The sequence below is a fragment of the Hypanus sabinus genome, chromosome 23 (genome assembly GCF_030144855.1).
Source record: "Hypanus sabinus isolate sHypSab1 chromosome 23, sHypSab1.hap1, whole genome shotgun sequence".
Taxonomy (NCBI): domain Eukaryota; kingdom Metazoa; phylum Chordata; class Chondrichthyes; order Myliobatiformes; family Dasyatidae; genus Hypanus; species Hypanus sabinus.
In genome coordinates, this window is record NC_082728.1 from 30,581,938 (window position 1) to 30,594,964 (window position 13,027).

Consider the following 13,027-nt stretch of genomic DNA (forward strand, 5'->3'; position numbering starts at 1 on the left):
CCCTGATATGTACATTGTTATATCCAATACATTGCTTAATAATGAGTGAGGAATATGCTGCATACAGCAAATATATCTTTGTTATGGTACCCCAAAGGGATGTTGAGTAAAATAATGAAATAGAGTGAAATAAATGATGGAATAAAATTGCAACAAAGTTAAAAAAAGAAAATTAATTTATTAATGAAAAATAGCAAATTAATATTTGGGGAGGTTTTAACTTCTTCAGTTAGGACAAATAAATCCAAGTAATTGTTGCTTCATTAGTCTGCAAACATCAACAAAGTGACAGAAGTCAATATCAACATGCAGCATCTCCTTACCAATAAACCTTTCACCTAAAGTATTTGTTTGGATCAAATAGTCTCCAGGCAGTCTTGATCAAGTATGGATAAAGGGTAGAACTCTAAAAGGACCTGGCCCATAAATTTTAGGGAAGTAAATTGAAAAGCTCTCAGTATTCTTCATACAAAGGAAAATATTTGTGATTGTTGGAGATCAATTATCATTGTAACTGAACATATTTGCAGTAATTCCTCAGCTGAGTGGGTTAAGGTCAATCTGACAGCTGTATCATCAATTCCTTCTTAATCACAGGGTCAAGAAAGGGATGTTTGCTAATGACTGTATGGTGATAAGTTCCATTTACATTCCTTCAGATAATGAGGTAGTTCTTGGACACATACTGCAGCAGATGGTTAAGCTTCTTTGATTTATTGCATGAATAAGTGCCAAACAATGATATTCTCCAACAAGGGAGGGTATGACTAAATTAATTTGGCATTCAGTGGCATTGCCATTGCAAATCTCATCCAAATGTTCTAGGGACCGAAGATGTACCTTTGATCGGGAGCTTAACTGAATCCCCCTTCAAAAATACAATAATTAATCTCGAAGTTCGGGTTTCCCCATCTTTAAGGTAATACGTGGTAACACTGGGATCAGGATATTGAAAGTTTATTTCCTTGTCAATCCAAGCTAATCTGCTAGCTTGTAACTTGTTTTAAGCTAGTAGTGACACTGATGCATCAATGACACATTTGATAATCCTTTGTGATTTACAGAATCAAAATTCTGGGTTTGAAGAGTTGATAAGGGGATGGTCTGTAATATGAAATCTAACTGGAGAGCAGCAGGGAAGAAGCATAAAAAGAGGTGAGAATGGGAAACTAGCAGGCAGCTGCATGCAGGGGAGAAACCAGCCTGAGGGAAACAGTAACGAGGAAGGTCCTGATGAAGAGCATTGGCCCAAAATGTGCTGCATGACCTGCTGAGGTCCTCCAGCATTTTGTGTCTGTTGCTCTGGATTTCCAGCATCTGCAGAATCTTTTGTGTTTATGACGAGAAAGGAATTGGGCCAGTGGCATTTCAGAAACTCGGCAGGAAGGATGTGGATTGTTGTCCTAAAGTAATTTCAACAGTGGAATATGAGCACTCAAACAATGAGATCAAATCACTGTTAAAAAAGAACTATACGTGGACTTCCTGTTTCAGAGTAAGACATACAAAATGCTGCATCCAGCACACCAACTTCAATGGGATCCTATCACCAAACACATCTTTAGCTCCCCCCTCTCCGCAGGGATAACTCGCTCCATTATTCCTTCGTCTATTCATCCCTCCCCACTGATTTCCCTGCTGGCACTTAAACCTGTAACAGCAGTGGTGCTACACCTGCCCATTCACTTCCTCTGTCACCTCCATTCAGCGCCCCAGACAGTCCTTCCAGGTGAGGCAACATTTCACCTGTGAATCTGTCAGGGTGATTTCATCTGCTGTATCTGGTGCTCCCTGTGCAGCCTCCTCTGTGTCAGTGAAACCTGATGCAGATAGGGGGACTATTTTGTTCTGTTCTGTTTGTGGCAGCAAATCATTTTAATTCTGATCCCCATTTGCATACCAACCTGTCAGTCCATGGCTTTCTCTACTGCCATGATGAGGTCACACTCAGGTTGGAGGAGTGACACTTCATATTCCATCTGGGTAGCCTCCAACCTGATGGTATGAACATTGATTTCTCTAACTTCCAGTAATTTATCCCCCTCCCCCTTCTCTCTAATTCCATTTCCCACTTTGGCTCTTCTCTTACCTCTTTTCTTCTTCTCACCTGCTGATCATCTTCCTGGTTCCCTTCCATTTTCACTTTCTCTCATGGTCCATTCTTCTCTCCTATCAGAATTCTTCTTGATCAGCCATTTATCTTTTCCTCCTATCACTTCCCAGCCTTTCCCTACTTCGCCCTATCCCCCACTCACCTACTTTTCACCTCACCTGGCTTCACCTATCACTTTCTAGATTGTTCTTCTTCCCCTCTCCCACTTTCTTATTTTGTCTTTTCCCCCCTTCCTTTCCAGACTTGACGAAGTGTCTCAGCCCTCAACGCTGACTATATGGGCCCGATGGCCTAATTCTGCTCCGATGTCTTATGGTCTATTCCTTTCCATAGATGCTGTCTGACCTACTGAGTTCTTCCAGTATTTTGTGTTTGTTGCAGATTTCCAACATCTGCAGAGTCTCTAGTACGATTTGCTTCTGATTCTAGAATTAGATCCTCTCTTCAAAGTTTGTTCTTCCCAAAAATCTCTGAGGGTCAAAATTATAGTGTCTTTTAGATTTTATGAGAGTCATTTTGTGACTCAAATGGCACTTATGTCACAAGGTTCTGGGAAATACTATAATGGTGAGCGTCGGTATGTACCTACAGAACACATTGGAAATAAACACAGCAGGCAACTATTGATGAAAATAAATGTGTAACTCTAATCTGACAACTGTATTGCCATTTTAAAGCCCGATGCCTCCACCAGTGTACTCCCTTAAACATGTGAAGCTATGCAAGCATAAAACAGCAGGAGGGACTGGTAATCAGTGCTATTTAATGAGATATTTAAAATAAGCTACTTAGAGCCCAGTTTTGTTGGTTCATTTCTTTTTGCTTTTGCTGCAAATTTTGAGTGTTTGGCACTTATTAAATTTGGCACAAATTGTCTAAGTGCGTGGGGATGATGGGGTAATGGCTGCTGGAGATACTGCAGCCAATAACAACTGCTCCCAGGCATGTATATCAGAAAGACAGTGCAGAATAATCAGACGAATAAACAGTCAGGAATTTTATAGGACATGCTGTTGGTATACAGGAGAAGGGAATGGGGTTCACAAGAGGAAGTTGCATCTCCTTAATGAGTTCAGTGAAGGATAATGTTTAATGCAATAAAAACTGAATCTCTGGCTGAAAGGTAAACAAAGAAGTCCAATGAGAGATCACTGAATGTGAGGACTTCAGCAGGTCAGGCAGCATCTATGGAAATGAATACATAGTCAGTATTTTGGGCTGAGACCCTTCGTCACGTTTGGAAAGGAAGGGGGAAGACGTCAGAATAAGTAGGTGGAGGGAGAGGAAGGAGTGCAAGCTAGAAGGTGTCTACAGAAGTTGATGCATTTTATTGAGGCATCTTTATAGAAGCTCAGGTATCTTACACATGAACACACAGTAAGATCTTCCCTTGCTGGAAATGAAAAAATAGCAAAGAATACTGAAATGCTCAGGCAGCATCTGCAGTAAGATCAAGTGGAGCTCACAATCAGGTTTATAAACACAAGAGATTCTGCAGATGCTGGAAACCCAGAACAACACACACAAAATGCTGTTGAGCTCAGGATGTCAGGCAACATCTATGGAAATGAATAAACAGTCGACATTTTGGGCTGAGATCCTTCATCAGGACTGGAAAGGAAGGGGGAAGGTGCCGGAGGAGGTGGGGGACAAGAAGGAGGACAAGCTAGAAGCTAACAGGTGATGCTAGATTGGTGGAGGAGGGGATGAATTAAGAAGCAGGGAGGTGATAGGTGGAAAAGGCAAAGGGCTGGAGAAGAAGGAATCTGATAGGAGAGAAGAGTGGATCAAGGTAGAAAGGGAAGGAGGAGGGGCACCATGGAAAGCTAATAGGCAGGTGAGGAGTTCTCCCAACCATCCTGGTTTCAGCTACCACCTTCTAACTTCCCTCCTTCCCTCACTCCACCTTACTCTAACATCTTTCTCCCTCCTTTCCAATCCTGAAGAAGGATCTCAGCCTGAAATGTCAACTGTTGGTTTATTTCCATGGATGCTGCCTGAGCTGCTGATTTCCTTCAGCATTTCATGTGTTTTTATCTCACACATATTATCAAAGGCAGTGAATAAATTTTCAATCATCCTATCAAATGCACCATGAGTCTCACAAATTGTTCAATTACATGGCAGTAAATTTAAATAATCAGGACTCATACCTAGCAATCATGCATTTTCTGCACTTTCACAAAATAGGCACTGCTATAAACCTCAGACCCACACTTAACTGTTCACTATGATGGAGTGAGGACATAAGTGCCTGATTATTCTAGCCAGCAATATACAGTGCTGGCTAATGGACGGAAAGCATCAAGGGGAATGGTTTCCTTAGCCCAAAGTCTCACTAGAGTCCACACTAACTTGCAAACTTCGTCAAGTCCTGATGAAGGGTCTCGGCCCAAAACGTCGACAGCAGTTCTCCCTATAGATGCTGCCTGACCTGCTGCATTCCACCAGCATTTTGTGTGTGTTGCTTGAATTTCCAGCATCTGCAGATTTCCTCGTGTTTGCCTTGCAAACCACTGTTAGCATTAGCTGGCTACTCTTATATTTTTGCCACCCAACCCCAGATTATGCCTTATCCCTCGACCCTACTGCCCTTCATTTGTCCGTGAAACTGATTGAAACAGTGGTGGAGAGGCAATCAGACAGTAGTATGGAAGCTGCAGCCTTACTTCATTTTGTAGTTGTGGTATCAGCTCAAGTTTTGAACCCTTGCTTAACTCAGGGGCAACAATGAGGTGGGATCTCCTTCTGCTGAGACACCAGGCAAGAATGACTTGGAGCAACACACGTGACTTGTCAGTTGTGTGGAACAGTCTATGTTCTAAGCCTAGACTGGTGACTGCCCCGCACTTTTCTCTCCAACGCAAGAATGACTTGGAACTAAGGCAGAGGGAAAAGTTCCAGATCACTGAAGGGCTTCACACAATATTTTCTGCAGGGATGTCAAATAAGAACTTTGATAGCTCAGTGTAAGGAAGATGGCTGTGGGGTTGTACAATGAAATAAAGCCTGCCAAATGGCCTGCATCTTCTGTCAAGGAACATTGAGGTGTGTGGCACCTACACTGCTGATGGCTTCGTGCTCATCCCACCACAGTCATAAGTCTGTGGGCTCAGACTACACTACAACTGGATTCAGAGTTTCCATTAGCGAACCAGTCACTTAATATCTGAGTGGAATTGCATGCTGTTACAATAAAAGGCAGCTGAGTTCTTCATAAAGCTGTCCAGACAGAAAGGGGATGTATAACTTACCTTCCCCTTTCCTATTACTTCTTTCCTTTTGGCTCTACATTTCAGCAGCCACAGAATACGCAGAATATCAGTTGGATGTAGAAAAATTGGAACCCTTTTTGGTTCCAGAATGGGGATATTTGGAACATACAAAACAACGTGTTCACAGTAAATGAGACCCGACAGCAGTAAACCTGTAAATCATGTTTGTTTCTCCAGATGGACTTAGGAGACTGAAACATGGTCAGTTCTCTTTGGATAAATAGCCACCATAAAATCCCATCATGTAATAGCAACAGCAAACTGAGATGCTGCTCTAGGAAGGACGTATACGGGCATATCTAACTGAAGGGCTCTTAACCTGAAGAATTAACTGTTTGTCTTTCCACAGACACCCCCTGACATGCTGATTGTTTCCAGTACCTTTTTATTTTCATCCCAAATTTCCAGCATTGACAGTCATTTTTTGTTTATCACATCTAAACGTGTCAGCTTGAGATAACTCTTGACCAATTGTGGCAACAGGAGTTGATGGATTTTACTGAGGCAACGTTATAGAAGCTCAGATATGTTACACATGAACACACAGATCTCCCTTGACTAGAAACTTAAAAGGAACAGAAAATACTGAAGTACTCAAACAGCATCTGTGGAAAGATCAGGAGCTCACATTCTGTCCTCTTTTCCATCTTCTTCACCAAGACCTTCAATGGGACAACAAGAAACATTGGAACAATCTCTTGTCCATGCTGTGCCCTTCTGCACTGTTTCTGTTGTTCCCTTTGCAGCTCAATTTTAAGAGGTGTGGGCACCATTTAAATCATGCAGGTCTATTATTTTCCGGCCAAAGAATATATAACTATGTCAAGATAAGTGGTGCATTCATTATGATGAGCAGGTACCACACTATTCATGTGTTGACTTCATTACACTCAACATGAAAGGTTAATCTTGTATCACGATTTCTGCACATACACTCAGTGGGCACTTAATTGGTTACACTTACTCATTAATGTAAATATCTAATCAGCCAATCATGGGGCAGCAATTCGATGCATAAAAGCATGCAGACATGGTGAAGAGTTGATGTTGGGTCTGAAGATGCTGTTCAAACACCAGACTGGGGAAGAAATATGATCTAAGTCACTTTGACTGTGGAATGATTGTTGGTGCAAGGTGGGGTGGTTTGAGTATCTCAGAAACTGCTGATCTCCTGGGAGATTTGTGCACATCAGTCAACAGAGTTTACACAGAATGGTGCAATGGTGCAAGAAAACAAATCCAGTGTGTGGCAGTTCTGTGGGTGAAAAAGCCTCGTTAACCGGAAAGGTCTAAGGAGAATGACCAGACTGGTTCAAGCTGACAGGAACGCGACAGTAATTCAATTAACCAAGTGTCACAGCAGTGCTGTCCAGAAGAGCATCTCTGAATGCACAGTACATCAAACCTTGAAGAGGATGGGCTACAGCAGCAGAAGACTATGAATGTACACTCAGTGGCCACTTTATTAGATACAGTCTCCTGAAAGTAATTTAGGAGAATTTCATATATAGTCCTTAAAGTCAAAAGTGTAGCAGGCAGGGATCGATAAATTAATATGATGTCTTTTTGTATTTTTTTTCTATTGGTTAGGAGATTGTGAAGGTTCTTTTGAACAGAGACTGAATTATTCAGCTTAATGTAGAATATAATCAAATTTTATCCATGAAACTAATCTCTAAATTGATCTATATCCATTGTCTAATGATCAAGCACTTTACTAACAATACAAGCCAGAATTTTTCAATATTAAAGTTCTGAAGTCCAAGTAAATTATCACAAAGTACTTTGGAATTTTGGGGAATTTTGCTTTTTAGTTTGCCTATATGAACTGAACTTCTCTATATATTATAATATTGTTTTCATTTAACAAGAAAATCTAGAAATGACCAATTAACCTATCAATGGATAAATCATTATCACTTCTGTAAAGCCTTTAATGTACCCTTTATTCTAAAATGGAATTGAATTGAATTGAATTGACTTTATTACTTATACCCTTCATATACATGAGGAGTAAAAATCTTTACATTACATCTCCGTCTAAATGTGCAATTTATAGTAAATTTATAATAAATATTATATACAACAGTATAGTCAATATAACATAGAAATACGGTTGCACCAGCATGAATTAAGCAGTCTGATGGTCTGGTGGAAGAAGCTGTCCCGGAGCCTGTTGGTCCTGGGTTTTATGCTGCAGTACCATTTCCTGAATGGTAGCAGCTGGAACAGTTTGTGGTTAGGGTGATTCAGTCCCCAAAGATCCTTAAGGCTCTTTTTACACACCTGTCTTGTAAAAGTCCTGAATAGTGGGAAGTTCGCATCCACAGATGTGCTAGGCTGTCCATACCACTCTCCACAGAGACCTGCGATTGAGCGAAGTACAGTTCCCATACCAGGCAGCCAGTCAGGATGCTCTCAATTGTTCCCCTGTAGAAAGTTCTTAGGATTCGGGGGCCCATATCAAACTTTTTCAATCGTCTGAGGTGAAAGAGGTCCTGTCGTGCCTTTTTCACCACATAGCCAGTACGTACAGACCGTGTGAGATCCTCATTGATGTTTATGCCAAGGAACTTAAAGCTGTTCACCCTCTCAACCCCAGATCCATTGACATCAATAGGGGTTAGCCTGTCTCAGTTCCTCCTGTAGTGCTGTGGTGAACTACATATACCTGTCTGGACATGCCCCCCCCCCTGCTGACTGCTCCTGTGGCTCCTCCCACAGACCCCGGTATAAAGGTGATTGAGGCCTGAGCCCGGCCCTCATTCTCCAGGATGTAGTATGGTGGTCAACTACTGCTTGTTCTTTCTTCCAGTCAATAAAAGCCAACATCTTGCCTCATGTCTCAGAGATTTATTGATGGTGCATCAAGTCCACAACCAGCTCCTTTGTTTTTGCGACATTGAGGGTGTTAATTATTTTATAAATACTTTAGGCATTAGCAACGTCACAAATCACTTGTATGCTTACATATTGCTGTCATTATTAGCTACAATACACATGTACAACTGATTTGTTTAAACAAGACAAATAGATTGCAATGCTGAAAATGCTGAAAGGCTTTACACTAGATCATAAGTGATTATTTGTAGATTGCTACCACATACTTCAGCAACCCAAGGGAAGCAATTAATTGCTTTTTTCAGTTGAATACACTAAAAAGCCGAGGGCCTTAAGAAAAGGGTAAAAGGGAATGTAGCTGCAACCTGATGTTTTTTTTTAAGACTTATAATAGCTTGTGTTGCTGTTATGTCTAGAAACCTAAATTAGCATTGCGAGTGGCTCCTGTTAATATCATTTAAGATTATGAAAGCAAACACTCTTGTCACTGTTGTAGGAGATATACTCAAGCATGAAGCAGACAATTCTCATCAAATGAATTATTAACTTTTTTTTTGAGTTTTCTGAATTTAGATTAACAGATGGATTTTCCCTACAGCATGCTGTAAAACACTTGATATCACTCCCAGTTTCACTCCCTCCCTATCTCCCTGCAGCTTAAAAAGCTTCCTTTATCCTTTTCCTAGTTCTGATAAAGGGTCTTTGACCTGAAATGCTAACTCTGTTCCTCTTCCCACTGATTCAGCCTGTTGAGCATTTTCTATTTTTATTTTGAATGTCCAGCATCTGCAGTATTTTTGATCTCCAATATCCTATTATTTTGCAAGTCAAGCTTTAAAGAAAACTATTATGCCTTCCACACACCTACATTTTCCAGTTATTTTTGCTTTTGTTGTGTATTGCTTCAAGGCAGCAAAATGTGATTTAGAAGCAAAGAGTCAAATGTCTGCATTTTTTTTCAGTTGAGTAAAGGGACCTATTCTGTGATTCATCTTTCTCAACAGTGGAATTGACTTGGACTTATTGACATTCAAGCCAGCACTATTTTTGGTCTACTGTTCAGTTCTGCCTGCAGTGATTTAGATGCCTTTTTATCTTAAGATGGAAACAGTCTGTACCAGGTAATGTCATCAGCAAAGTGAAAAATGTCATTTTGATGCTATCAGACCATCTGTGAGCAAAAGTGACTCTGAGGCAAGCAAGTTTTCCTGGACAACTTTTATGCAAGTCTTATGGAAGGTGACTAATATTTATCTATCTCCATCTCTTGCATTGACATTCTGAAGCAGTTGTGCATTCAGTGTAAAGGCTTACCCAGGATACCAAATAAATTATATGTTATTATTAAGATTCTTTTTGCAAGACATAAATTTTAAATTGCCGTATTCCTAATGCAAATCTATACCTAAAAAAGTTTCATGTTAATAATGCAGATTCAGAAGCCTTAAAAAATTGTGAATTTTGAAATCCTGTTGTGAAGAGATATGATGTTTTTCATTCCCAATAATCCTCCATATTCAACTTCCAAATCTACATGTTCAGAAGATTTTCCTTTTCATAATAACTTATACAATTGATAACTTACTAATTGATTCCAGTTAATTGGGACACATTAGGACCCAGTACATTTTGCCCCAATTTAGCAGCTACCCCAATTAGCTGAAGTTTCATGGAAATAGTTAAGAAGGTATTAAAAAAAGACGAACTACCATTTAACTGAGTAAAAAATTGTGTCTTGAAATGAAGTACAGATTAGAACAAATTAGAACATTATCTGTACTGTATTATAAAACTGTATTAGTTCTTAATAGTTCATCCAGTGTATGCTGCCACATTCTTTTGATTGACTGTAAATGAACAAAACCAATGTCAACACCAAGTGTAGTTAATGCACTGCCCTCATATAATGCTATGGATGATTGCATCCTCCAAGTCTTTATTTTTATTGTAACATTCAAGATGATTGTTGATACCTTCAAATTTTTCGTAGTCTATAACTTGTTGAAATAGTGAAAATCATTTCACTTGCACTCCCAGCCATTTCTGGTAACACCAATTGTTTTAATGCTTACTTCTTGACAAAAATTGCTGCTTTTTGAACTCAAGCACACACAACTGATGCTATTTAGAAACTGCGCACTTACCTACAGTATAGTGTCTAATGGCCACACAAATGTACGTGTCTAATGGCCACACAAATGTACGTGCCTGATGCTAGTTAGAAAATGTTTGGCAACGGTCTCCTGCCCCAATGAAGTGGCATGTTGTCCCAAATAAACAAAAGGAATCTCAACTATCTTGCTCTTTAAGAATTGTTTCAAATAAGCGGCTGCTCTAATTAACCGACGGCACACTTAACTGGAATCCACTGTATGTATTTTAGCTTCACTGCGTTCCTTTGTTTCAACAGTGCAACATTCAGTAACACTTACAGGCCAAAACTAAGAAATTAATAAGAATATAATTCAGTGGAAATACACAACAGAAAGTTCTGCAATGCTTAAAAATTAACTACATTGAAACTAATATTTGGTGCCCCACAGCACCATTCATTGTTGGCCTTTTTAGATGCTAAAATGCCTCCAAATTAAATAGTTGCAGTGGTACTTTATATAAATGTTATCCCCAAGCCAGAAAACATACAAGGTTGAATGCTAGCTTATACCTTGAGATGGTGTGAAAGCTCAGGATTTACAGGTGCCAATAGGACATATTGATTTTTCATGGAGTTCAGTGAAGGATAATAAACTTTCACTGAATTCATAGTACTAGGCTTGGAAATCTGCCCACTTGAGAAAGCTCGGAGACCCTTGTAATTTTAATGAAAAAAAATTAACTGGAGAGAAACATAATTACATGCTAATTTCCTTTTCTTATTGAGTTTACTTAAATACATTTAATAGTTTCCTTCATGGAATCACAGAAACAAAGCACAGAAAGAGCTTTTTTGGCCCAACTCATTCATGCTGACTTCTATTGATTGCCTCTGTTAATCCCACTTGGATAGGAAAGCCATAGAGAGGGAATCAGGTTACATTAAGCCTATATCCCCCTATGTCTTTCCCGTCTAAATACCTGTTCAAAATGCCTTTTAGATGTAATGTTATTTGTTTCTATCGTTTCCTCTGGCAGCTTGTTCCAGATACTCCTAATACTTCTGTTCTTTATTTAAATGTTACTTTTATCAATGAATATTATATTAACATTCACTTTTTATTTGAATGTTTACAAATGCAAAGACTCCTAATAATTTGGCAGTGGTAAGCTTGGGGCCAAGACTGAAGTGTTACTCAAAGCATCTCTGGTGAGTAGACTCTGATTGAAAAGGCTCTTCACTCCATAAGGGCTTGTGGGCATCAAAGAGAGTGAACTGATAAGTTCAAGTGGCTTAATGATCAACTGAAAATCCAGACACGTTTAAAGAAATCAGTGATTTTTTTTCACATTCTCTATATCATGGTATTAGCATCGTTATTTCAAAATGCCAATTCTCACCAAATTCTAAAGGATTGATAATTTTGCATCTTGTAAATCAAAAGATTCCACAACTAAAATTACCATAGTCAATAAACAATTGAGTCTGACAGCAAAAGCAACAATTGTATAGCAAATGAGATAACACTGCTCTAAATCACCATTATTAACGTAAAACAACTTTTCTTTTTTGATGTTATCTTTCAAAATGCTTTGCTACTTATAAACTGTTATTATTGCCCATGTTAGTTTAGTTTAGTGTTTTTTTCCATATATATGTTCTCTTTTATATATTTTCAATTTTTTTTTCTTTTGACGATTATTTTTGTTTTTTTTTTCATATATAATTATATAGACTCGATTGATTAATGTACTTTTTTTTTGTTGATGTTCAATAGGATATCATTATCTTATTATTAATGTAATTTCAAGTCTATTGTATTCATAACCTATTCATTATTATGTTATGTTTTTTTTATATTTATATGAAACTCAATAAAAAGATTGAAAAAGAAAGAAAAGAAAATGCTTTGCATATTACAATGAACAATTAATTGGGTATTACGCCTTCACAAGCATATTCTAGTTTACACAAACAAATGCATTTTTGAATAAAGTAGAATATGTATATGACTGGTTCAAAGCTTTGTTAGTTTTATGATGCTACATAGTTTACATATTTTTGGAATATTCATTCAAATTTTACCACTTACTTGTATTTTTTGAAGGAGAGACCCATGTGTTGTTTCATTTGTTGAAGTCCATGATAGTCTGTGTAAATGATGTCAAAGGTCAATGGTCCAGTCAGAGGGCAACTTCCTCTTCCAGGAGGTACACCTAGGAAACTAATCAGCGAGAACAATAAATGCACTGAAAAGTATGTTAGCATATCTTTCGCAAATCAGGCTTTTTATCTTAACAAGATCCCTGAGAGATAAGATATAAATTTAATTACTTTGAACCTAATTTAAGAATCAGAATACAAGGGAAATCACTATTTAGCATAAGTGACAGCGGGCTGAATTTTTAGTCAGAGATTTCTGATTACCAGGGGGAAAAAAAAGGTTTGTCTTTTTGTGTGTAAACTCTGAAACACAAACAGATTATGGTATTAAGTATCTGTTGCATGCTCTGGGCCTCATCTGCACAAAGCTCCAGGAGGAAGGCGATCAATAAATTATCCAAGGAGGGAACTTCTGAAGTCTCACCAATGAGAATGCAGGTTGTTACACAAATGTTATTGATTATTCTTCAGAGACTTAGAGAAAGCTAATCAAATAAAATGGATTAGTTAATCATGATTCTTCATTGACGTAAAACTCAA

The 13,027-nt window shown here is 38.6% G+C and overlaps 1 protein-coding gene across 1 annotated transcript in view; it reads right to left on the reverse strand.

The window, feature by feature from the left end:
* Nucleotides 1-13,027, reverse strand: part of LOC132380092 (alpha-1,6-mannosylglycoprotein 6-beta-N-acetylglucosaminyltransferase B-like) — a 919,103-nt gene that overhangs the window by 214,272 nt on the left and 691,804 nt on the right. Inside the window, exon 9 of the mRNA XM_059948641.1 lies at nucleotides 12,417-12,548. Within this exon, the coding sequence (XP_059804624.1) occupies nucleotides 12,417-12,548 (132 nt within the window). The remainder of the gene's footprint in view (nucleotides 1-12,416; nucleotides 12,549-13,027) is intronic.